The sequence below is a fragment of the Vanessa tameamea genome, chromosome 22 (assembly GCF_037043105.1).
Source record: "Vanessa tameamea isolate UH-Manoa-2023 chromosome 22, ilVanTame1 primary haplotype, whole genome shotgun sequence".
NCBI classification, from domain to species: Eukaryota; Metazoa; Arthropoda; class Insecta; order Lepidoptera; family Nymphalidae; genus Vanessa; species Vanessa tameamea.
In genome coordinates this window covers 8,471,498-8,495,105 of record NC_087330.1, presented here as the reverse complement: position 1 = coordinate 8,495,105, position 23,608 = coordinate 8,471,498, and the positions used below count along the sequence as shown (strand labels likewise).

Sequence of the window (23,608 nt, the reverse complement as noted above, 5' to 3'; positions counted from 1 at the left end):
TTTTTTTTGTTTGTTTCGCTCACATTATATGTGGATTGATACTTCAAGAGTTCACAATCCTCAATTTTCCTCTTCTTTCCCTCTTTTAAAAACTTAAGCAAAGCCGTTGAATTTGGTTGTAAAAGAGGGCTGCCCTTCGATAAATCTTTTGCTGTCATATATTTAAGAGTACTACCAACTCTCGATAATTTTGATTTATTCCAATAGCACTCAATCGAAATGCGAGGGTTCCTCACTTTGTCGATGAACCCACATTGACAAGGCTATTGTGTGCTTACAACCAACCTGTGAAACTACGCAGTCTTCACATTGTACAGAGAGAATACTCTCATCTTCCTCATCAACAACTATTGTGAATCTATACAGCTCTGAATTAACTTTGTGGTCAGGACATATTTTGCATTTTACAATACATAATTTCCGGTCACGCTTAAGCTGCACATAGCTGACAGCATCATCTCCGTATGAAGCTCGTGATGACCTAAAATTGAAAATGTATTATGTTAAAGTTATTTACACTTTGTATTCGGTAACCTCAAATTCAGTTAAGTATTTACTTTCCACAATATGTAAATGCGACTCTCTGACTGGTAACTGCTAATTAAATAAGACTTTGTTTGTTCTTCATATAATACTTAGGAGAAGGTTGCTTAAGTCGTACCCCCTAAGGAAATTACACTGTAAAATTCACTGTAATTGAAATAAAACGAAATCTTCTATATAAACTTAACATTTATTTAATTGGCTTTTAATTAACAACCATAGAAACTTTAATATCTTTAATAAAAATAAGTACTTAGCGTTTTTCAAAAACATGTCTTCGGTACGATTAAGGCACCTAGTTGCCTTAATCGTACCACCTATATAGCCTTAGGGCGCTTGTACACGCTAAGAAAATTTGCCGTTCCTGCGGCAGACAAGACAAATTCTTCGTGTAGACGACAAGAATTTTGTCTGTTCCACACACGAAAACCTTTCGTGTCTTCCGCAGACAAGACCAATCGAAACGTGTACACGACACGACTTTTTTCGTGCAGTCATCAGTCGGGCGTAGGGCGCGCAAGTAATAACAAGTGTGATAATCAGTGTGAGTTTCGTTTATTTATATAAATGTTAACTACAAAACAAAAAAGAATGATAATTGCATATTATTATTATAACAAAATAAAAAAGGAAACAAAAAACAAGAGACTTTACTGGATTCATCCAATTATACAAGAGAAAAATGAGTTTGGTGGGTTCATTACCCTTTACCGTGTGATGCGACAACATGAAGAAAAATAACAATGGGCATTATTGTATGGGTTGCCTCCCAAACCTTGTAACATGTTGCGACTAGTTTAAACATGTTCACTTAAGTTTTATTTTTATAAATAATTCAAGTTTTTATTATAATTGCGTGCAGGTCAAAGGTTCTGGGGTGCAAATGAAAAAAGAATTTTTGTATTGAATAATGCTTTAATCATATTTTTTTACATTTTGTGCTACGTACTCATATACTTTTTACGTTCATAATAATTGTAGAGTCAGTAATCGTAATTTTAGACAGTTATTAATAAACACACAGTTGAAAATAGTACAATTATAGCTGAATAATTCTCTTATATAACTTAAAGAATCCACTTTATACACTGGTACTTGTGCTACAACAATCAGATTCTTTATCGTATCACAGTATTTATATTTATTTATGTTAATATACAGTACCTATCTTTTAATAATGGACATTATCTACAACAATGTCGTCCAAATAGGTCGCCGGTAACAATATGCTTGGCTGGTGTCTTGCCCAGCCAAGGTACCAAATGATACTCATTATGTGAGCGCAAGTACCTACTGTTCTCTTCCCAGTCAAACAAGAGCAATAATAATGGGAAATTGACTCTCTCGCTGTTTCTGCTCTATTGTTGATCAAAATGTACGAATAATAAATTCTACCAGATACGTGTCGCGATTTTATCCGCCCCCTTAAAAGAATACCATCTACAATGTTTATATTGTATCGCACAAGGTTTGGAATAGCTCCTATGCATATTTCTATTGTGTATATGCCGTTTTTAATGTGTTCGCTCAAATAAGACCGTGCAAGTTTTATTTGATAAGTTCCTAATGAAATCAATAAAAGTTCTTCTTCTGTTAGTATTGGAAATTGCAGTAATTGATTGTCATCTGCGGTGATAGCACAAAAAGATACTCGCTGTCGATTTATATTCTCTTCGATAACATAGTCACTTAGACTGTTGGCCATATGAATTCTCCTATTTAGCACTTCTATTATTTCATGAGCTTTTTACGAGGATGGTCTTTTACAGGCTCTCTAAAAGTATTTAAAAGAGCAGCAGCAATGCGTATATCAACGAATAAATGCGTCATTGCCCGATTAAAATATTCTTGTCTGAATATTTTAAAATCGCCTTTAATCCACCCATTCACTACCTCTACAACCCATCTCACGATTGTAACTAATCTTGATTTATTAGCTTCTACTGTACTCAGTTGGCTTTCACTTCTAAGTTTTGTTGGAGGCATGTGGGCTTGATAGCCCCAAGTCTGTAAGGTTGAAATTGCGTCTCTGAAACCTCTGTCTAATACAAATACATCATTATTATGAAGGACATAATGAATTGGATTCATTTCATTTTCAATATAGGTGAAGCGTAGTGTGAATAGAGTAGATGGTCCGTAATAAAACGAAGTAATAACACACCACAGTTTATTCATACAATAAGCACAAGCACAGTATGAAAGTTAAGAGTACAGTCAGAGTGATAGTAAGAACACTGATAGAAGGTGAATAATGAAAGAGGAAAGCGTGAGAAAGCGAAAACATAAATTAATAGCACTTATAACTCGTACGTAACTATAAACACACAAGCATCCGGCAATAGTGTCGCGTAGACAGCGATTAGTAGCGGACTGGCGACTGCGGCCGACAATGCAACGCACGCGCATCGGCCCGAACGCAGCGAGCTTCACGCATGACGTTACATATATATAAAATTGCGTTCGCGTGCCCGCGCGTACATAATTTATTTATTTTTATAATATATATGTAAATATAATTTTATTTATATTAAATTATATATTTACAATAAATGTACCGCTACATAGGCATTCATTATCGTCGCATCTGAAGTCGTAGCAGCATGAGGGCCAGTCACATCTACTATGTAGCCATCTGTGCATATTAATAGAAAAGGTTTTAGCAGGTTTCTGAATTTGTGCAGACTATATGATTGCTTCTGAAACAAAAAATTACTACTTTTCTGGATGTAAATGTAGGTTCCGTCGCATATCAAAATGGCTGGTGGCACTTCATTGTCAACACCAAATATAGCATTTGGAATTGTTGAGTTTCTTGCTACAATTTCTTCACGGCTAATGTGGTCCCATCCGAGATGACGAGGAACAAACTCATTTGTTAAACATTCACGTGCTAACTCCAATTTTCGCTCCAAACTACGCCGGCTCATGTCTAAACGGCTTGATAATCGTTCATTTGGTTCTCCCGTTCTTATTTTCATTAAATAAGCTCCGAGAACAGTTTTAGGACGTTGCGAGCGTTGGGATATAGAAGGCGTCTGCTCCAGAAGTCTGTTGAATTCTTCATGATTTAGACCCGTACAAAAATGAAGCTCAGATGTTGTTATAGATTCAATATTGTCGAAATTAAATCGAGATTGTTGGCAGGCATCTCTTAACATATCTAGCATGTCCTTTAAATGTTCAGCCGTAAAAGACGAATTATTCAGCTCCTCTAACTCATTCCATTCGTTTAAAGTCAAATGAACGTGACAGATGCGGGCACTTGGTGGAATATATAACTTATATTCCACTAACATCCGAGATTTTATAAAACGTGGTACTCTTACTGGATTATCTGCCCTGCAATTCGGGAAAAGACAGCTGTTGGATGTAATTGCAGATCTTTTGTAACCAGTTATAGACATAACATCAACTGACGGTTGTTCCGGATTGTGGGGTAAATCTTGAGGTTCCATGTCAAGTTCGTTTAATCTCGCCTCATGTCGAGTAGCAGCCACCCAGCAACGATGGCAAATTTGTTGCCGATCATTCAATAGGGCCTGCAAAAAAATAAAAATGCTGATAATGATAGATGATAATCCTTCGATTCGCTTTATAGAGATTAAATAATATCCTAGTGATAACACTCGTTGCTATCACATAAAATCAGAAGATAATAGTGCATAAATAATTGTTGCTATTGATATAGATAAGATTGTTATAAATATACAGTTGTATGTGTTATATATATTTACATTAAACATACCTGGTCTATTCTCATATGCTCCAAAATATATTCAGCAAAACGTGGTCTTGCTTCTAATATGGGTATTGACACTTCATGTCTCACTCGCTGCCGTCTCAAAGACCGAGTACAGGTCACACACAAATGTTCCATAGTTAGTAATAATTACAACAATATCAAAGTCCACAAAACAAGCCAAAGTCGATCGTTGTAAACGTAGAAGCAGGGGTCCTTTATCAATGCGTAAGTCGTCAAAAATTAATAGCGGAGTAACAATTTTGAAAGACGATAGTACAGCACAGCTACAAAACTACACTGCCACTAAGTAAATAATGGCATCTAGAAGGATCGCCGAGATCCATCTCTTTCCAACATGTAGCGCTGTCTCATGAAATATCGTTCGTTGCCGCTGCTCCTGTGCTTACAATGAAAAACAATGGCAGCGCGTGGCGCGCGGGTTGGTAGAGGGGCTGTTGGGTCGAAATAGGCACTACCTGGTCGATCGTGTGTTTTTTTCCACTTTTTTTTAAATCGCTTTAGTCCTATAGTTATTAAAAAACTAATTAATTAAGTTATATTTAACATTTTTGTGAAATTAATAATACCACTATAACAGTTTCCCTGCACGAGATACGGAGTTATGCCGATACAAAAAAACATAACACTCGTTGAGATCTTTCAAATGATGTAGGTAGAAAAATGTTACAACACTTGGGACGAAACCGCCCATTGTCCTTTGTGGATTATTTTCGCATGAAAATGTCTACGTTTGACAGGCTTTTGACAAGTATAGAAAATAATATACGACATGAAAATACCAAAATGCGAGAAAGTATTCCTCCATACATTAGATTGGCCGTAACATTAAGGTAAGTAATTTTTTTAAGCATATTGATTTGAACGTTGTGCAATAATAAATGTCTTTGAAGTGTTACATGTTTCCAAATTCAACAGACTCCAAATGTTCATATTCTTTAGAATAGTCAAAGTGAAATTCATCTGTATGCGATGTTTCCACACTACTAATAGTTTCGGTGTCAAATTCAATGGATGTAGATTTTTGAGTACTGTAACCTGGTCGAGTCGAATATGATGGGCCGCATACGTTAAATGACGACTTAGAAGGCTGCGTTGTTTTGTAATACTCAGTATACCATTGATGCTGAACATCACTACCCTTCCGTTGTTGCGTAGCACGCACAAGTTTTAAAACTTCAAACTGGAAATCCACCATTTCCTCATCACTAAACTTATCAACACTCGGAGCTATACTTTTAAAAAATGACATGGCACGGCTCTCTTCTTCTTTGGTAACAGTTTTTATAAATTCTGCCATATTTTTGTCCACCTCGCTAACATCCTGTTTCTTTTTTTTCACGATCGGTGTATGTTCTATGGGACTTTTACACGTTTGTTGTTTCGGGTATATTTGACTCAGTGTCTCGCCGAGTTACAATTTTTGTCAAAAATAACATTTAATCGTAAAAATCACATTTACGAATCTTCTTAGCATCTGATCCCGATTTCATTTCTTTAAGTTTTCTGTGACATTTCATCCACCTATCTCGCAAACTTGTCCATCTTTTTGCTGTAGACTTTGCTGAAACAAAAAACGAACTACCGTAAGAAAGTACCATCTATTGCAAGTAGACATAAACTTCATATATAAAAGGAAATGACCTCATTGTAAGACATTGTTACAATTTTTTACACATACATGGCAACTGGAGATGCCTTCGCACGTCTTCATTTCGATTTTCGAATCGGAATAAAAACAGTAGCGAACATTGTACGTGAAGTTACTCATCATATTAGGTCAGAATTATCTACATTTTATATGTAAATGCCAACACAAGAAGAATGGTTGAATATAGCACAGGGATATGAAATAAATGCCAATTTTCCACACTGTCTTGGAGCACTGGACGGGAAACATATTAGAATAATTAAACCTAAAGAAAGTGGATCAATGTTTTTAAATTATAAACATTTCTTTTCTATTGTTCTCATGGCTATTGTGGATTCCAACTACAATTACATTTTTATTGATGTAGGGTCGTATGGTAAAGAATGTGATTCAAATATTTTCAAAGAAACACAGTTTTGGAAAAAACTTGTTGACAATACGTTAAACATACCATCCCCATGCTCTATAATAAATACTAACTATATATTACCATATGTTTTTGTAGCTGATGAAGCTTTCGCACTTCATGCTAACGTACTTCGACCCTACGGTGGTAACGAACTCACAAAAGAACAAAAGATATTCAATTATCGCTTGACAAGGGCAAGAAGATACGTCGAGTGTGCATTTGGAATAATGGCCAACAAATGGAGAATTCTGCACCGATCTTTAAACTTAAGTCTCGATTTAACAGTTGCTATTGTAAAAACTACTTGCGTTTTGCAAAATTTTATTCATACAGAAGAAGGTCACGTTGAGCCTTTAATCAATCGAGACCGATTAAATAGTCGATTTCATTTAGAAGGCAATAATCTGACAGCAGACGAAATTCGTAAAAAAAAATATACTGATTTTTTTTCCTCTGATGAAGGATCATTACCATGGCAAGATAAATACACATAAAAAATAAGTTCTAAAACTAAAACCCGACTACTAAATTTTATTCCAAAAAGTGTGAAACAAGGAAGTATTCTTCCTATTCTGCCATATTGTTTAAATAAACAAGTACATATAGAATATCTGTATTTTTGAAAATTGTAAAAAGACAGTAATAGGTTGTAGGTACTTACCATATTCATTTTTTTTGACATTTGTCATTTCGTCGAAGTCTTTGTTTAAGATAATAAATATTTCTCTCCATGCTTCGTATGTGAGTCTGTTATATTTATATATCTCTAAAGTTTTTTCCCACAATACCGGTCGTCCTTCTACTAAAGTTATAAGTAACTCATCAGCCATTTTGTACTCTAAGCTGCAATACACGTCCACACCAAACGCACAACAAAAACTACCTGGCTGGGCTGGCTCAACCCTACTACACCGCCCCCCGCCGATCCGCAACAACGTTCGCCGCGTCGTGTCTTGCGCAGATAAGATTGTTTCGTGCACCACTGCGAGCAGAGTACATAGTTATTTTCTAGTTACGACACGAATTCTTGGGTAGGCCCGGCGTTTTTTCTTAGCGTGTACAAGCGCCCTTAGTCGTACTTAGAAAGTAAATCTTACTAAACATATTACAAACTATAAAGAAAAACACTTAATAATCAGAGATCACATAAACAACTAAAAACTACAAATAATTTAAACTGAGATCAATTTTTTTTTGTTAGGTATAAAGTCGAAGATAAAAGAAAATAAAAAGATCAAAATCTCGAAAAAACAAAGTAATGCTTAATAAGAACATTATTGAACACAGATGTCACAAATATATTTTTTTAATTTGCTTTCAACGCTAGCACATAGATCATGTATCCAACCTCTACATTTTGTACATTGTATCATGTTTTCTTCACGATCTTCCTTACATAGTTTACATAACCACGATTCTTTTATTCTTTTGTTTTTCTTGCATATTTCACCTGTATTCTTTTTTTCTCTTGTTTTATTTATTTCTTTTTTTGGCTTTTTTAAAATCTAGTTTAGGATTTTTCTTTTTATTTATGTTTTCTTTGGCTTCTATTTCATTTTTGTAGAGACTGGAAGTTAATACTTTTGTTGGCTTAGTACCTTTATTCATTTTTCTAATTACTGTTTTTATGCAAGGCACAGGTGATAAAATATTCAATTGAGACTTAATAAGTTGATGGTTATTGTGTGAAGAGACTTGTGATATTGTGGTAGGTACAGGTTGAATAATGGGTGGTGTTGAAACTCTAGGTGATAGAGGTGGCGTTGTAATTTTTGGTAGTAACTGCGATGAATATTTTGGTGGAGATACAACCGGTATTGGTGACCTTAATATCGTTGGCGTCATAGTTGAGTCACTTTGATCGCCGACTTCTTGATTCGATGGATCAGAGATGTTTAAAGACGCTACGAAATCCTCTTCTTTAATAACTTTCCTATCACAAGGCCAAAGCCCTGTTGCTTTGAAACCATTTAGCGCTATATCCATACGAACCGACCTAGGGTATGCTTTTCCAAGCAACTCTGAGACGTTGGTTTATTTTATGACATTACCAGGATTTGAGCTGAGCCACGAAGATGCGACTTCATTATAATTGCTTTTCAATGATTTGAAGAATGATCTGTCCAACGGTTGTAGGCGATGAGTCATGTGAGCAGGGAAAGAAAGCATAATTATACCATTATCACGAGCCAACTGAATCGCTTCTAAGTTTTTCGTATGTGTGCTATGACCATCTAGTAAAAGCAAAATTTGTATTTGATCATTTTTTTCTAATCTCTTACATTTGATGAAATGTTGAAGCCATTGAACAAAAAGTTCTGATGTGATCCATCCATTTTTTGAGCAACCGAATGCTGTATTTGGTGGAGCTCCTTTTTTTAACGCATCGTTCAGTCTGCTGCGCTTAAATATTAACATGGGTGGTATAAATTCACTCGCTGCATTCATGGCGCATATGCCTGTTGTGGTCAAGCCTCTTTCTCCACTTGTGATCGCACCCACTTGGTGTTTTCCCCTTTGAGAAATAACTTTGGGAGGCTTGTGAACTGTAGATAGTGAAGTTTCGTCCATGTTATAAAGGAGATTATCCACTTAGTATGGGGACTTTGGCCTGACGTGAACAGACATTTTATCATATTTTTTGTAATTAGTTTAAAAGCACTAACTAGTAATAATGAGAATATGAACTTAATTTTGTATCAAAATGTTTAAAAAGAGATTTTTGTCATGTGAGGAAAAACAGGTTAAAGCGAAATAAAACAACATTTTTTATGATTTATTTTTATTCTGAGACATCATATGTTATTAATGTGTTCAAGAAATTGGGCAGATGGTGAAATGTGTTCCTGATACCTTTTTTTTTTCTTTTTTTTTTTTCTCGCTGGAAAAACGCGTTACGCGCTTCCCCCACGTGATGGAAGGTGGGGGGGGGGGGGGTGGGACTCCCCGGAGCCCTGGACGCCGAGTGCGCCCAGGTACGCCGGGTTTACCCACTAAAAAACCAGCGGTGGTGGTGCATACCGCTGACTTGTGGCCGTCCGAGCCACAGCGGTAGCACAGGCCTCCCCTCTCCGCCTTCGACGGGCAGAGCGCCCTCGTATGGCCAAGGCCCATACATTTAAAGCAGCGCATAGGGCGCTGCTCCACGACGGCCACCTTGGCCGAGCTCCACCCGACGAGGAGGCGACCGGCAGCGGCCAGCTTCTTCGCTGCCGTGAGGGGGCAGGTGACGCGGACCATCCCCATGTAGCCGGGTCCGCGCTGCATCACGCCGCACTTCACCGACTCGGCGGAGCAGTCACCTGCGCGCGCGATCGCCGCGGCCAGTTTCTCCGAGGTGACGGAGTCGTCGAGCCCCGTCACCTTCAGGTCGGCCTTCTTAACTGGCCGCACTACTTCTGCGACCCCGTCGAGCACTGTGCGGAGCTTCTCCGCCAACCTCTCGGCCTGCTCCGCTTGGGCTCTCGGCAACTCGAGAACCCTGGCCCCGGTCGCCGTGCGTCGCACCTTCAGCCCACCGCTGATCCCGAGGTCCTGGAGCTTGACATTTTGTTCCGCTCTCTCCAGGACCTGCGCGTAGGTGATACCCTTCCCTACTGCTTCCGGCTGCAACGTGAGAACGATTGCAGCCGATCGAGGGGTAGCCAGTTTCGTCTTGGCTGGCTGGGGCGTTTTCGGCGGTGCTTTAGCAGCAGAAGGGGCGGTCTTGCTCCCCTTCTTACCCTTTCTCACCACCGTGGACCAGGACGTCTCCTGGTTCGGTGGCGTTTGGGACGTCGCCGGTGCCGGTGCGCTCGGTGGGCAAGCGGTGGGCGCGGTCTGAGCGGTTAGTGGAGCCGCCTTCCTAGGCCTGGCTGAGGCTCCTCCGTCCTGGCGGGCCGTTGAGGTAGCTGGCGGTGGTTCCTGCGACGGCTGCGGTTTATCCGCCGCAGAGGGAGGTCGCTGCATCCTCGCAGGGAGGCGCTCCTCCAGGCCCGCCAGTTGGTCCTTCATCGCCGCGCCGATCGACGTGACGATGAAGTCCTTCAGCTCTTTCATCGAAGGAGCACTTTGCGGGGTGTTGGACGTCTCGTTTGCCGCTACCAACGTGGAACGCGTCTCCGCGTACTCACGGCGGTGGGCTTTAAGTTCCGCCTTGAGGTTTTCGACCTCTCTGTGCAGGCGGTTGTTGTCCGCCCTGAGCCTCCTGCTCTCGTCAGCCTCCGTCCGAGAGGCGAGGGCCTCGACCACACCCTCTAGAGAGGCCGCTGCGTCTTTCAGCCTCTTGATAAATCCTCCTTTTAAATTGGAGGATTTTAATGCGACCTCTCTTATCTCGGTCGCACACCTTCCAGCCTCCGCGCGGAGCTCCTCGGCATTAAGGTTGGCCGGATCTTTTTTCGGTGGGGTCGGCTCTTCGACCACCGGCGCCGCAGCCGGCACCTTTTTGAAGGCTCGACTGCGCAGGGTCCGCTCGAAGGCGAGCTCCCTATCTTCCTCCTCTTTATTTTTTAAGTCAGCCCTTGCACGGCTGAGCCCGTTCTTCTTACTGTTGCCGCGGCGGTCGGTAGCGGGTCTCGCCGTATCCGAGCCCGAGTCGGATTCGGCGCGATTTTCAAGCCGGACCGAGGCGTCCGACGCAGTCTCCATATCGGAGTCCATGGTTTTGTTAGCCGTAAGCAGCCAAGGAAAGCGGCTTGCCTCAGGAAGTACGTGGCTGAGGGTGGCTCTAAGGCATCATTTGTGATCCTCAGAGCCCGGGCTATCAGGTCGGTCGATAAAAATTTTTTGTTTAAAAATTGACCCTCTCTGTTCTATATATATATAACAGGGCAAATTTTCGGTTTTTTCAGAATATCTCCGGAACGGAGAGGCCGATCCGGGAGTGTGATGCGTCGACGGATGCAGGACAGAGGGCCCCACAGTCGCGCCGAACAACGGAAAGAGGTAGGACAGCAGATGGATTTACTGTGGAGGAAAAACTGGGAAAACATCGAAAAAAGCAAGAAAAAACAGGTAAAAACAGGTGAAATTAAAAGTTTAGAAAATAACAAATGCAGGGAGCAATTAAGAGCGCAAAGTAATATTTATGGAGATTTTTTCCGCGAGGAAAACACGAAAAAATTTTTTAAAATGTACTTCCTTCCTGATACCTTGCCCAACTTAAAAACCATAAAATAGTCATTATATGAGCGCAGCAACCCACTGTCCTTCGGCCAACCATGCAATTACAATAATATTATTTTATAGCTTCCTTACCATTGTGATTATTTTCATATAATATATATATAAAATATATTTTTCGCCTTACATGCAGGCTTTGTATTTTTCCACGCAATAATCTGCAGTTGGCCAAAGGAATCGGGTAGTCAACCAATTTGGTCGCTGGCTATATTTCTACATACTTCAATAGTATATGAACCATCGCCTCTTATGTGCTCCCCATAATACGAACAAGCTTGTTTTAGTTGGTGTTCAAGATCGAATAACATTATGCCAAATAATCATTCAGTTTATTATTTCGTCAATAGATGGCGTTAGATGTATTTTACATCGCGCTATAGAAATGTTTTTTCTAAAGTACAATACAATTTTTGTAATTTCATAAAGTGAGAACAATTACACTATCTGACCAGCAGTACATACTCGGTGGTGTTATTTTGAAGTCTCACAGTACCAATACTACCGGGTAACAGCACCAACATTAGTCCTTCGTGAAGCCGCTTCTCCCGTGTCTCCGCAGTGGATTGCTGCAGTAAGGAAACACGCATCAGAGGCCGCAGCAGCGGGACCCCAGCCGTGCATTGGTGGGCGGACGGAGCAACTGCAGCGGATTAGTTCAAAGTGTCGCCACCTACAGAGGGCGCCACTTACACCAGGTCATCAAATTGTGTTTGTGTGAAGTGCAATCCTGTGAGTACATTATTTTGAATATTTATTGGTGAATAATCAAAAGTGAAAAAGTTAGCTTTCTTTTGAAATTTGAATTTCTAATAATATTTCAATTTGAAGAAATTTTGAACTTTGAAAATTTACGAAGAATTTTAAACTTAGAAAATTTATTGATTAATTTAGATTTACTTTATAATTTTAAGCATGTTAGTTAAGGACTTAGAATAATTTATAAAAAAACGAAGGAACGGGGAACCTATGCCCGATTTCGAAAAAAAATTCAAAACACTTGTAAAATTTTAGAGATTTGATTTGAAAAAAAAAAAAAATTCTTACTTTTAAATTATCTTAATTCATAATTTGAATATTTTAAAAATGGAAGGTTTAATAAATGTTTTAAAAGATTCGCAAAATGTAATGAAGAAAGGTCTAATTAACTTTAAAAAATGTAGTAAAGATAGACTAACAGTAGAATATATTGAAACCAAGCAAGAATTGTTAGAAACGGATTGGTCTATATTTAAAGAGAATAATACTAAATTATATGAAAGATTTTAATTGGAGGACATAGAACAAATGGTAGGTGATATATATGATGATGTTGAGAATACTTATATAGTTTATAAAAGTCTTATGAAAACAACGCTTAACAAAATCTGTTCAACAAAGGGATCAGTACAAAATGAAAACACTTCAGGTATGTCGAAGCCAGTTACTCTTTTTGTTAAACTACCAAAGATCGCCATCCCTATATTTTCTGGTCAATACGGGGAATGGACAACATTTCATGATCTTTTTACATCTTTAGTGCACAAAAATGATTCATTAGATAATGTACAAAAAATGCATTATTTGAAAAGTCACCTTTCTGGTGAAGCTGAACAGCTCATTCGCCACACTCCAATAACTTCCGCTAACTATAGTGAGTGCTGGGCTCAATTAGAAAAACGATATAATAACAAGAAATATCTGACTAATTGTATTTTAAAAAGATTGTTTGGTCAAAAACGAATAAATGTCGAGTCAGCTTCATCGTTGAAAGAATTGTTAGATACCACATGTGATTGTTTACATGCACTTAGAAACTTAAATATTAACGTAAATACATGGGATATTATTATCATACACATTGTTACTCTAAAACTAGATAGTGAAACTCGTAAACAATGGGAATTAAATGTTTGCGCCAGCGATTCCAATAACGATTTGCCAACCTTTGAACAATTCAAACTGTTTATTGAAAATCGTTTCCGTGCTTTAGAATTTTTAGAACCAAAGGTATCGATGGCTCAGCAGGTAAATAAAAATTATAACTTTAACAATTCTCATGGTGCAAAGGTAATGTTAGCCACTAACTCATCAAGTATGCGCTATGAATACTGCTCAGAACCGCACAAACTTTGTTTTTGCAAGAAGTTTACTAAACAGCCTGTTGAAGGTAGACGAGAGTTTGTGATGAAGAACCGAATCTGCTTTAATTGTTTAGGTAGTAATCACACCGTATATGATTGCAAAAAGGTTACCACTTGTAGAGTTTGTCGGAAGCGCCATCACTCGCTTCTTCATTTTAATCCTCAATCAGAGCAAACCACATCAGTGAAGCCTACGATAGAAAATGTTAATTCCTCAATTAGTTCTCCTCCGATAGTTTCGTGCTTGTCGACAGGAAGGGTGTCAAAGCCAAGACAGGTTTTATTAGCCACAGCGCTAATCAAAGTCGAGTCGAAGAATGGCGAATATCATCCCATCCGTGCCTTACTTGATCAGGGCTCCCAAGCTTGTTTTATAACCGAAGCAGCAGTTCAATTTCTTAGTCTAAAAAAGACACCTATACAAGGAGTTATATCAGGATTTGGTGAAAATAGTTCAACCATTGCTAGGTCTATGGTACATTTAAATATAAGATCAAGAGTGAATTTCGACTTCGTGTTTACGGTGAAGGCATACGTGTTAAACAAAATAACATCCTACTTACCTGAACGTAGCGTCAACACTAACTTAAATTGGCTAAGTGTCACAAACCTGTGTCTTGCAGATCCAGGATTCCACACCTCCAATAAAATTGATATTTTATTAGGTGCTGACGTTTACAGCCACATCATTACTGAGGGAATAATAAAAAATCCTGCCTGCAATTTAATCGCCCAAAATACTACCTTAGGATGGGTCATCTCGGGTGTTGTGGATAACGAAGATAAAGAGAGGTCAAAGGTTATCAATGTATTACATGCTCAGGTAGATAAAGAAGATGATATTTTAAAAAGATTTTGGGAATTAGAAGAACAAACTAGTACAAAGCAAATACTTACACCGGAAGAGAAAGCATGTGAAGAGTTCTATAGTCTAACTACTAGAAGAGATGAAAGTGGGAGATATATTGTTAGGTTACCTTTTCGTGAAGAGAATACACTATGCATGTCTGGAAATTCACGAGATATAGCTGAAAAAAGATTTAAGTCATTAGAAAAAAGATTAGGAAATAATAAAGAACTAAAAGAAAAGTACGTAGAGGTTATACAAGAATATTTATCATTAGGACACATGAGACCAATAGCAAAAGATGATATGAAGAAAGATAAAGCTTTTTACTTACCTCATCAGGCGGTTGTACGCGACGATAAAACTACTACAAAAGTTCGAGTAGTTTTTAATGCATCTCAGAAGAACAGTAACGGAGTTTCTTTAAATGATAATCTTATGGTAGGGCCGAAATTGCAAGCTGACTTAAGGCACACCATATTAAGATGGCGATTGTATCCCATAGCACTGGTAGCAGATATAATTAAAATGTATCGTCAAGTCCGAATTGCTGAAGGAGATGCAATGTTTCAACGCATACTTTGGCGTGATTGTCCGGAAAAAGAAATTGTTGACTATGAACTAACGACAGTCACCTTTGGTACAGCTTCTGCACCTTATCAAGCCGTTCGGACGTTACACCAAGTTGCTTTTGATGAAGGAGACAACTATCCACTTGCAAAAGATAAAGTACTCAATTGTTTCTATATGGATGATCTTATGACAGGGTGTTACGAAGTGGATCAAGGATTAGAAATATATACACAAATAACAGAATTATTAGGTAAAGGTGGATTTAAATTGCAAAAATGGAATTCTAATAATCAGGAATTAATAAAAGAAATTAAGGAAATGGAGAATGAGAAAGATCAAGGACAATTATATATAAATAGAACAAACAAGGACATAATTTATATGGACAACATAGACAAGGTTAAAGAAATATCACACGAAGAAGTAAAAGAAGTAGAAATCAAGATAGATAGTACAATAAAAATATTAGGACTTACCTGGAACCGCAGCCAAGACACCTTCCAGTACTTAGTTAATCTCCCGCCGCTGACGACTGCACCTGCAACTAAAAGATCAATCATTTCAAATATAGCACGGCTATTTGATCCTTTGGGTTGGATAGCCCCAAGTATAGTACTAGCAAAGGTATTCATACAAAAGTTATGGCTTACCGGCGTTAGTTGGGATGAAGAACTAAACGTGGAGTTAGTGAAGGAGTGGATTGACTATCGAGAGCAACTGTCACTACTTACCGACGTACGCATACCTCGTTGGATAGGCACTACATTGAATCAGAAGCTGGAACTGCATGGATTTAGTAATGCTTCGAAGACAGCTTACTCAGCCGTGATTTATTTGTGGACCATTGACCTTGAAGGTAAAATACACGTGACACTTATTGTTGCAAAAACCAGAGTAGCTCCTGTAAAACAAATTAGTATTCCACGGCTAGAGTTGTGTGGAGCAGTTCTTCTGTCACAACTTTTGATCGAAACAGCTAATATCTTGAGTATTCCCAAAGATCAAATTAAAGCATGGACCGATTCCACAGTTGTACTAGCCTGGATAAACGACCACCCAAGTAGATGGAAAACGTTTGTAGCTAATCGAACATCTGAAATACTAACGAACATGAAAGCATCTCAATGGTTTCATGTTTCGACAAAGGACAACCCCGCAGACTGTGCATCTAGGGGAATACCGCCGAAATCACTTCTCACCTGTGATTTATGGTTTTCAGGACCATCATTCTTGAAAAAGGACAATATATCCTATAACAGACCAAATAATTTAGACAAATTAAACTTGGATTTAGAAGAGTGCGTTAAATCTTATGTAACGGTTGTTCCAAATAATTCAATTTTCGAAAGGTATTCTACATTAAAAACGTTAATGAAAGTTGTTGCATATTATCGAAGATTCCTGAAAAATAACAAAATATATCGTGGAATGTATTTACAAAAGGTAGAATTAGATGCTGCGCTGGAATGTTGTATAAGACAAACACAAAAGGAAATATTTACAAAGGAATATACACAATTACAGGATAAAGGCTATTTACAAATAAAATCAAGTGTATTGAAGTCACTTTGTCCTTACCTTGATAATAAAGGAATAATAAGAGTTAGAGGCAGATTGGAGAAAGCTCAGTTGAGTGAACAGACCAAACATCCGATTGTACTACCACGCTGTAGTCCAGTGACTCGACTTATAATAGTAGATGCTCATGTCAAAACGCTGCACGGAGGTCTTCAGTTGATGATAAATTTTTTGAGGACAGCCTACTGGATAATAGGAATTAGAAACTTAGCCAAACACCACATATACAAGTGTGTTAAGTGTGCTAAGCAAAGAGCAAATATAAATAATCAATTTATGGGTTCATTACCGTCCGTTAGATGTACTCCAGCTCGTCCATTTTTACATAGTGGTGTAGATTACGCGGGACCCATAAATCTTAGAACAACGAAGGGTCGTGGGCACCGTTCGTACAAAGGCTATATATGTCTTTTTATATGCATGGTTACTCGTGCTTTACATTTAGAAGTAGTCAGTGACATGAACACGCAGGCATTTTTGGCAGCTTTCAGACGTTTCGTGTCTAGACGAGGTCACTGTGCTAAGTTGTGGAGCGATAACGGTACCACTTTTGTCGGTGCCGCAAGAGAGTTACAGGAATTAGTATCAATTCAACCATCTATAGCAGAGCATTTAGAATCGAATGGTACGGAGTGGCACTTCATTCCTCCGCACAGTCCCAATTTCGGCGGACTGTGGGAAGCAGGGGTGAAATCAACAAAATTTCACTTAAAAAGAGTCATAGGTGACTCGACCCTTACATTCGAGGAAATGACCACGCTTCTGACCCAAGTGGAAGCTTGTTTGAATTCGCGACCCATGAGTGTTATTCATGTCGCTGATCCTGGTGAAGCATTACCTTTAACACCTGGACATTTCCTAATTGGCGAACCGTTACTGAATGTACCCGATAATCAATTTGAAAGTTCAGGGTTGAACCACTTATCGCGTTGGCAATTTGTTCAGAGAATGGTTCAATCGTTTTGGAAACGTTGGTCAAACGAATACCTGTCTAATTTGATGAACCGGTATAAATGGTCTTGTCAAGTTCCTGAACCATCAGTTGGTGACATAGTTCTGATAAAGGAAGATAATTTACCTCCAAGCCGTTGGTTGTTAGGTCGTATATTACATAAACATCCTGGTAGTGATAATATTACCCGTGTAGTCACAGTACGCACTAAGTCCAATACAATTAAAAGACCAACGTCTAAAATTTGCATTTTACCAATTACCGAACAAAAGAATGTTTAATTTTTTGTTTGTGTGATTAGATCATATTATATTCATGTGTTTTAGTTCAACTTTTGTATTATTATTGTTGTTTTTCATTATTCTTAGGACAAATGTAATTGTATTAGATAGGGAGACCAAATAATATTTACTATTGCTAAATGTTATTACTTTAAATGTACCTAGCTTAAGTATAGTTTTATTTTATGTTTTATTGTTATTTAATTTAAGGTACTTAGTATTTTTAAGTTATTATTGTTCAGTTTTAAGTTTAGTTCAAACCAGTATATTATTGTATTCAACAAAATATTTTATCTGGTTTCTTATTATATGTGTACAACTTTTAAGTAAACTCGGAAGGACGTTCCTTCAGTAACGTCCTTGGTGGGCGGTATGTTCAAGATCGAATAACATTATGCCAAATAATCATTCAGTTTATTATTTCGTCAATAGATGGCGTTAGATGTATTTTACATCGCGCTATAGAAATGTTTTTTCTAAAGTACAATACAATTTTTGTAATTTCATAAAGTGAGAACAATTACACTATCTGACCAGCAGTACATACTCGGTGGTTTTATTTTGAAGTCTCACAGTACCATAATACTACCGGGTAACAGCCCTAACAGTTGGTATGTTCCACATGCAATTAATATAAGATCATTATATTATATTCTTGGAAATATGAAACTGTCCATGTTTACATTTATAGGTTGAAAATCTGCCCGCCTTCTATTTAAATTATTTTCGATAACAAAGTCAGCTAATGTGTTAGGAGTAAACATCTTTTCATTTATTATATTCAGGATTTGCTGTGCATCCTCTCTATCTACAACTCTCTGGTGAAACTTATTAATAATAGCTGCAGCAATACGGAAATCTGTCATTGCATGTTGGGAAGCACGATTGAAAAATTCATGTCTGAGTAGTTTAAATGACTGTTTAAATATTCCATTTACAGCTTCCACCACCCATCTACATACAGTGACAGATCTCGATCTATTAGCAGAAATAGTAGATAACTGTGTTTCTCCAGCCTGTGAGGATGCAGGCATGTGGACAGAATAATTACAGCTTTGCAACAACGGCACAGAATCTCGAAAACCCCTATCCAATATAAAACATCTCCTTGTTGAAAATATTGGCGCAATGGCCTGGTTTCGCTACTAAATTCATTGGACATTATATTAGCATCTGATGTTGTAGCTGGATAGGGGCCTAGTACATCGACAATATATCCATCAGAACATACAATTAAAAATGGCTTTATAAGGTTCCTATACTTATGCAAAGAGTAAGTATAATTTTGGTACATATAGTTAGAACTTTTTTGTATAAACAAATATGTACCGTCTATGATTACAATCGGTTTCCTTTCATTTCCACCAAACAAACCAATCGGAATAATTAAATTCCTCTCGGAGATATTTGTTCGAGTAATATTATTTATGCCCAAGTTTCTTGTCACAAAGTCATTGTATAATATATCCCTTGCTTTTCCCATAAGCCTTACTTATAAGGTTAGGTTAGCCTAGTTCAACCCTTAGGTTGATCTAGGTATATTAAGGAGTGTACAAATTCTTTGATCACTATCTCCTGTCCGTAATTTAATTAAATATGCACCAAGTGCCAATTTGCCATTATGTACATTTATTAAGCTTGGTAGCTGAGAGTAAAGCTGTTCAAATTGGTTTTTACTCAATCCAATCCAGTAATGAAGCAAATCATCAGACATGCTATTTATGTCTACAAAATCTAATATTAGACGTCTCTCATTAACAAAGGAAGCAAAATCTTGGATATGATCTACAGTGAAGCTGTGTAACGGTTGAGGATTATTAGTTAGATCATCCCAATTATCGTTGTGTAAATGAAATGAGCAAATCCTACAATTTAACGGTACATAATACTTATAATCAATAAATAACTTTACCCTCAGCCACTTGGGAACAGATAATCTTTGTGATGAATGACACTCAGAGAAAAAACAATGACTTTGAGTGTCTACTGCTCTTGAGTACAAAGGTAAGTTTACTGTGGTCCCATCATTTGAGCGTAGAGGATCTGCAGCATGTGTTGTAGCTCGGTCAGCTCTCTGCCAGCAGGGATGACAGATTCGATCAGATCTGCTTAAGTAAAACAACGTAAAGTAATATAAGTATGAGTAAATTAAATTAACATATAAGGCAACTTTAAATTAAGAATTATGATAATATAATGAAGCGTAGTGTGAATAGAGTAGATGGTCCGTAATAAAACGAAGTAATAACACACCACAGTTTATTCATACAATAAGCACAAGCACAGTATGAAAGTTAAGAGTACAGTCAGAGTGATAGTAAGAACACTGATAGAAGGTGAATAATGAAAGAGGAAAGCGTGAGAAAGCGAAAACATAAATTAATAGCACTTATAACTCGTACGTAACTATAAACACACAAGCATCCGGCAATAGTGTCGCGTAGACAGCGATTAGTAGCGGACTGGCGACTGCGGCCGACAATGCAACGCACGCGCATCGGCCCGAACGCAGCGAGCTTCACGCATGACGTTACATATATATAAAATTGCGTTCGCGTGCCCGCGCGTACATAATTTATTTATTTTTATAATATATTTTATTTTATTTTATTATTATATAAACTTCTATAATATAATCTTAACTAGTTTTATAATATATATGTAAATATAATTTTATTTATATTAAATTATATATTTACAATAAATGTACCGCTACAATAATATAAAGAATAATTACCTCATGTGGTGAATTTGAATGTGAATTTGAATGGCTAGCTAAAAAAAAATATTTTTTTTTTCATAAACTTGTTTTTTTGATAGCAGCTTGTTCACGCTAGGCCAAAAATGGACATTGCCCTTTAGGCCTGTCTTTAGACTTGATAGGTGATTTTATTCCCTCTTCTGATTTATATTCTTTTAATATATTATACACAGATGCTATGCAAATTCCCAAAATCGATGCTTTTTTTATTTATTTCGGTTTTGTAGGGATATTCATTCGATGGCCAATTTTCTTTCACGTACTTATATACGTTGAACACCATATTTTTCTCATTAGCCGTAAAGCTCGTCACCTGTAATCACCTGTAGTCACTTGTCACACGAAGCTCAAGCTATATCTCCAGGTATACCAATTAACCTAACCAATTACTTCACAATTTAAAACCTACTTCTAATATTAACCTTAAGTTTCCAAAGATTAGCGCGTTTGAACAAACAACTCTTTCTTTTTACTTATTATATATTTTAGATAAATTGTATTACGCACCTTTTGACGTTTTTTTCGTGGCGAATTTATTTCCTTAGATGTACTGGCTACTGGCTCCATTATACGTAATAACAAATAAAATTAACGCAACAATTACAACAACAATAAAAAAGTGATAACGAAACAATAACAAAATTAACAATAACAACCGGATCCGCGATATAGGCAAAGCAATGAAACAAACTCGTACGCATTCGAAACTCGAATGACGCGTTTATTTCAAAATGGCGTCCCGATAGTTTACAATCCCTGCGACGGACGCGTTCCGGTACCAAAAAATACAAACGATAGCGCTTTACGTCGTTAAAATATGATCCGACTAAATTAAATAGGTTGTTACTTTCATATAACCCGTCTATATTTCATGTCGATTGAATATGGTCAATTTATTATTATCTCGCAGTATAAAATATTTACTTAGTAAAAGATGTTTGTTTACATAATTTATAGCTTCTCGTGACGGGTACTATAGGTTGTAAACGTTGGCTGACCATTTCTAAGATTTCGACATTGTAAAAGATTGCTGATCATTTCTGTGCAAAATTTGTATCCATATTCCATATTATTCACATCCAATCGACTCGGATGACACTAAAACACGCGACGATGGCACAATTTGTTTTAAGTGAAAAAGGGAAGCCACAATTATTATGGAAAGGATATCTCTTCAACAAAGACAGTAACAACGAAGAAAATGGCAATGTTTATTGGAAATGTGTTGAGTACGGTAAAAAGAAAAAGAATTGGACTGCCCGAATAATAACAAATAGAAATGAGGAAGTTGTCAAAGAATCAAGCCACAATCACAGCGCTGAAGCTGCAAAAGTTAAGGCAATCGAACTTAGAAACGAAATGAAAACGACTGCGCTGGAAACTTCGGAAAGTCCACATGTGATAATCGCTTCTAAATCCTCTCAAATACATGACAGTGTAGCTGCTCACATGCCGTCAATGAGGTCTTTGGGGAGAACAATTCGGAATATTCGGCACGCAGCAACGGAAGATTTAACGTCACGTCAAAATCACGACTTTCTGATTTATAACAAAGGGGCAGTTTATGACAGAATGCTCATCTTCGGAACCGTTGAACACCTAAGACAATTGGCTGGCACAAAACATTGGTTAGTTGATGGCACAATAGGAGCATGTTCGTCCCTGTTCTCTCAACTTTATTCAATTCACGCTCTAGTGGACACAAAGATCGTCCCATTAGTGTTCGCATTGTTGCCCGGAAAAAGCGCAGTAGTGTATGAAGAATTGTTCAGCAAACTGAAAGAAGCTAAGCAGGAGCTGAATCCAGAATAGGTGATGTTGGATATGAAACAAGCGGCCGTAAAGGCTTTAACAACAGTGTTCCCAAATGTGTTGATACGTTTTTGCAACTTCCATCTAAATCAGTCTCTTTACCGCAAAGTTGGAGTTAAGTCCGATATTCTTCACGTCCCATGTAGGGTTCCACAAGGTTCCCACTTGGGGCCTATATTTTTCTTAATATTTATAAACGATCTCAGTTATGTTATTAATTCTAAATTCAAATTTTACGCTGATGACCTAAAAGTATATCGTGTAATTCATGACGACAAAGATCCGTTGATATTACAAAAAGATCTCGAAAATATTGAACTATGGTGTAAAAACAATTTAATAGCGTTAAATACTGATAAATGTGTTTTTATCAGATTTTCAAAGAAAAAAAATGTAATTGATAAAACTTATTACATCAATAAATTTCCACTTAAACAAGTATATGTTATCAAAGATTTAGGTGTATTATTTGATCATACCCTATCTTTTCGTGATCATATTGACAGCATAATCAAAAGAGCTTCTAAACTATCAGGTTTCATAAATCGCCAAATGAAACTTTTTAATGATCCTCATCTAATTATTACGGTATATAACTCTTTGGTACGAAGCATCATAGAATATTGCAGCACTGTTTGGAATCCTAACTATAATATTCATTCAATGAGATTAGAATCTGTGCAAAAACGTTTTTTGTATCATCTAGCATATACGGGTCATAGGTGTCAGACTTTGGATTCATATGAGTCTAGATTTCAATTTTATCACATGAAGTCTCTGAGTGACCGTCGAAAATTTATTGACATATTATTTTTATATAAAATTATTCATAATTATATTGAGTCACCAGATCTGCTTGAGCGCCTTAAATTTAGTGTACACCGCCCCAGTAGTAGGCTACATAACAGAACAACCTTTAGTTTACCCACATGTCGAACGAATATATTCCAACACGCGCCCTTGTATCGCATTTGTTCAACAATAAATGCCCACTTAAATGAGTGTGATATATTCTGTGGTTCTTTAGCCTCTTTTAAAAAACAAATTCTTACATTGTAAATATTTAGCTAAGTATTTTTTCTCTCTTATTTTATTATTGCAGTTGTATTATTATTTTTAGTTATATATTTTTATATAAATGCCTAGTTTCGCTTT

General features: G+C 37.4%; 3 protein-coding genes and 1 pseudogene across 3 annotated transcripts; 1 reads left to right on the top strand and 3 right to left on the bottom strand.

Annotated features, from left to right (window-relative positions):
• Positions 1-3,086: 3,086 nt before the first annotated feature.
• LOC135193924 (uncharacterized) lies at positions 3,087-4,423 on the bottom strand. The gene is made up of 2 exons (XM_064218406.1): positions 4,292-4,423; positions 3,087-4,085 (listed from the first exon to the last, which is right to left on the bottom strand). The coding sequence occupies exons 1-2, from the start codon at positions 4,421-4,423 to the stop codon at positions 3,087-3,089; spliced, it is 1,131 nt and encodes a 376-aa protein (XP_064074476.1).
• A 1,855-nt stretch (positions 4,424-6,278) lies between these two features.
• LOC113400705 (uncharacterized) lies at positions 6,279-7,331 on the top strand. Its single transcript, XM_064218405.1, has 2 exons — positions 6,279-6,789; positions 7,210-7,331. The coding sequence occupies exons 1-2, from the start codon at positions 6,279-6,281 to the stop codon at positions 7,329-7,331; spliced, it is 633 nt and encodes a 210-aa protein (XP_064074475.1).
• A 1,619-nt stretch (positions 7,332-8,950) lies between these two features.
• Positions 8,951-11,007, bottom strand: LOC113403547 (proteoglycan 4-like). Its single transcript, XM_064218404.1, has 2 exons — positions 9,388-11,007; positions 8,951-8,977 (listed from the first exon to the last, which is right to left on the bottom strand). Exons 1-2 carry the CDS (start codon positions 11,005-11,007, stop codon positions 8,951-8,953), a joined length of 1,647 nt encoding a protein of 548 aa, XP_064074474.1.
• A 466-nt stretch (positions 11,008-11,473) lies between these two features.
• Positions 11,474-20,406, bottom strand: LOC135193923 (uncharacterized; annotated as a pseudogene).
• Positions 20,407-23,608: the final 3,202 nt, after the last annotated feature.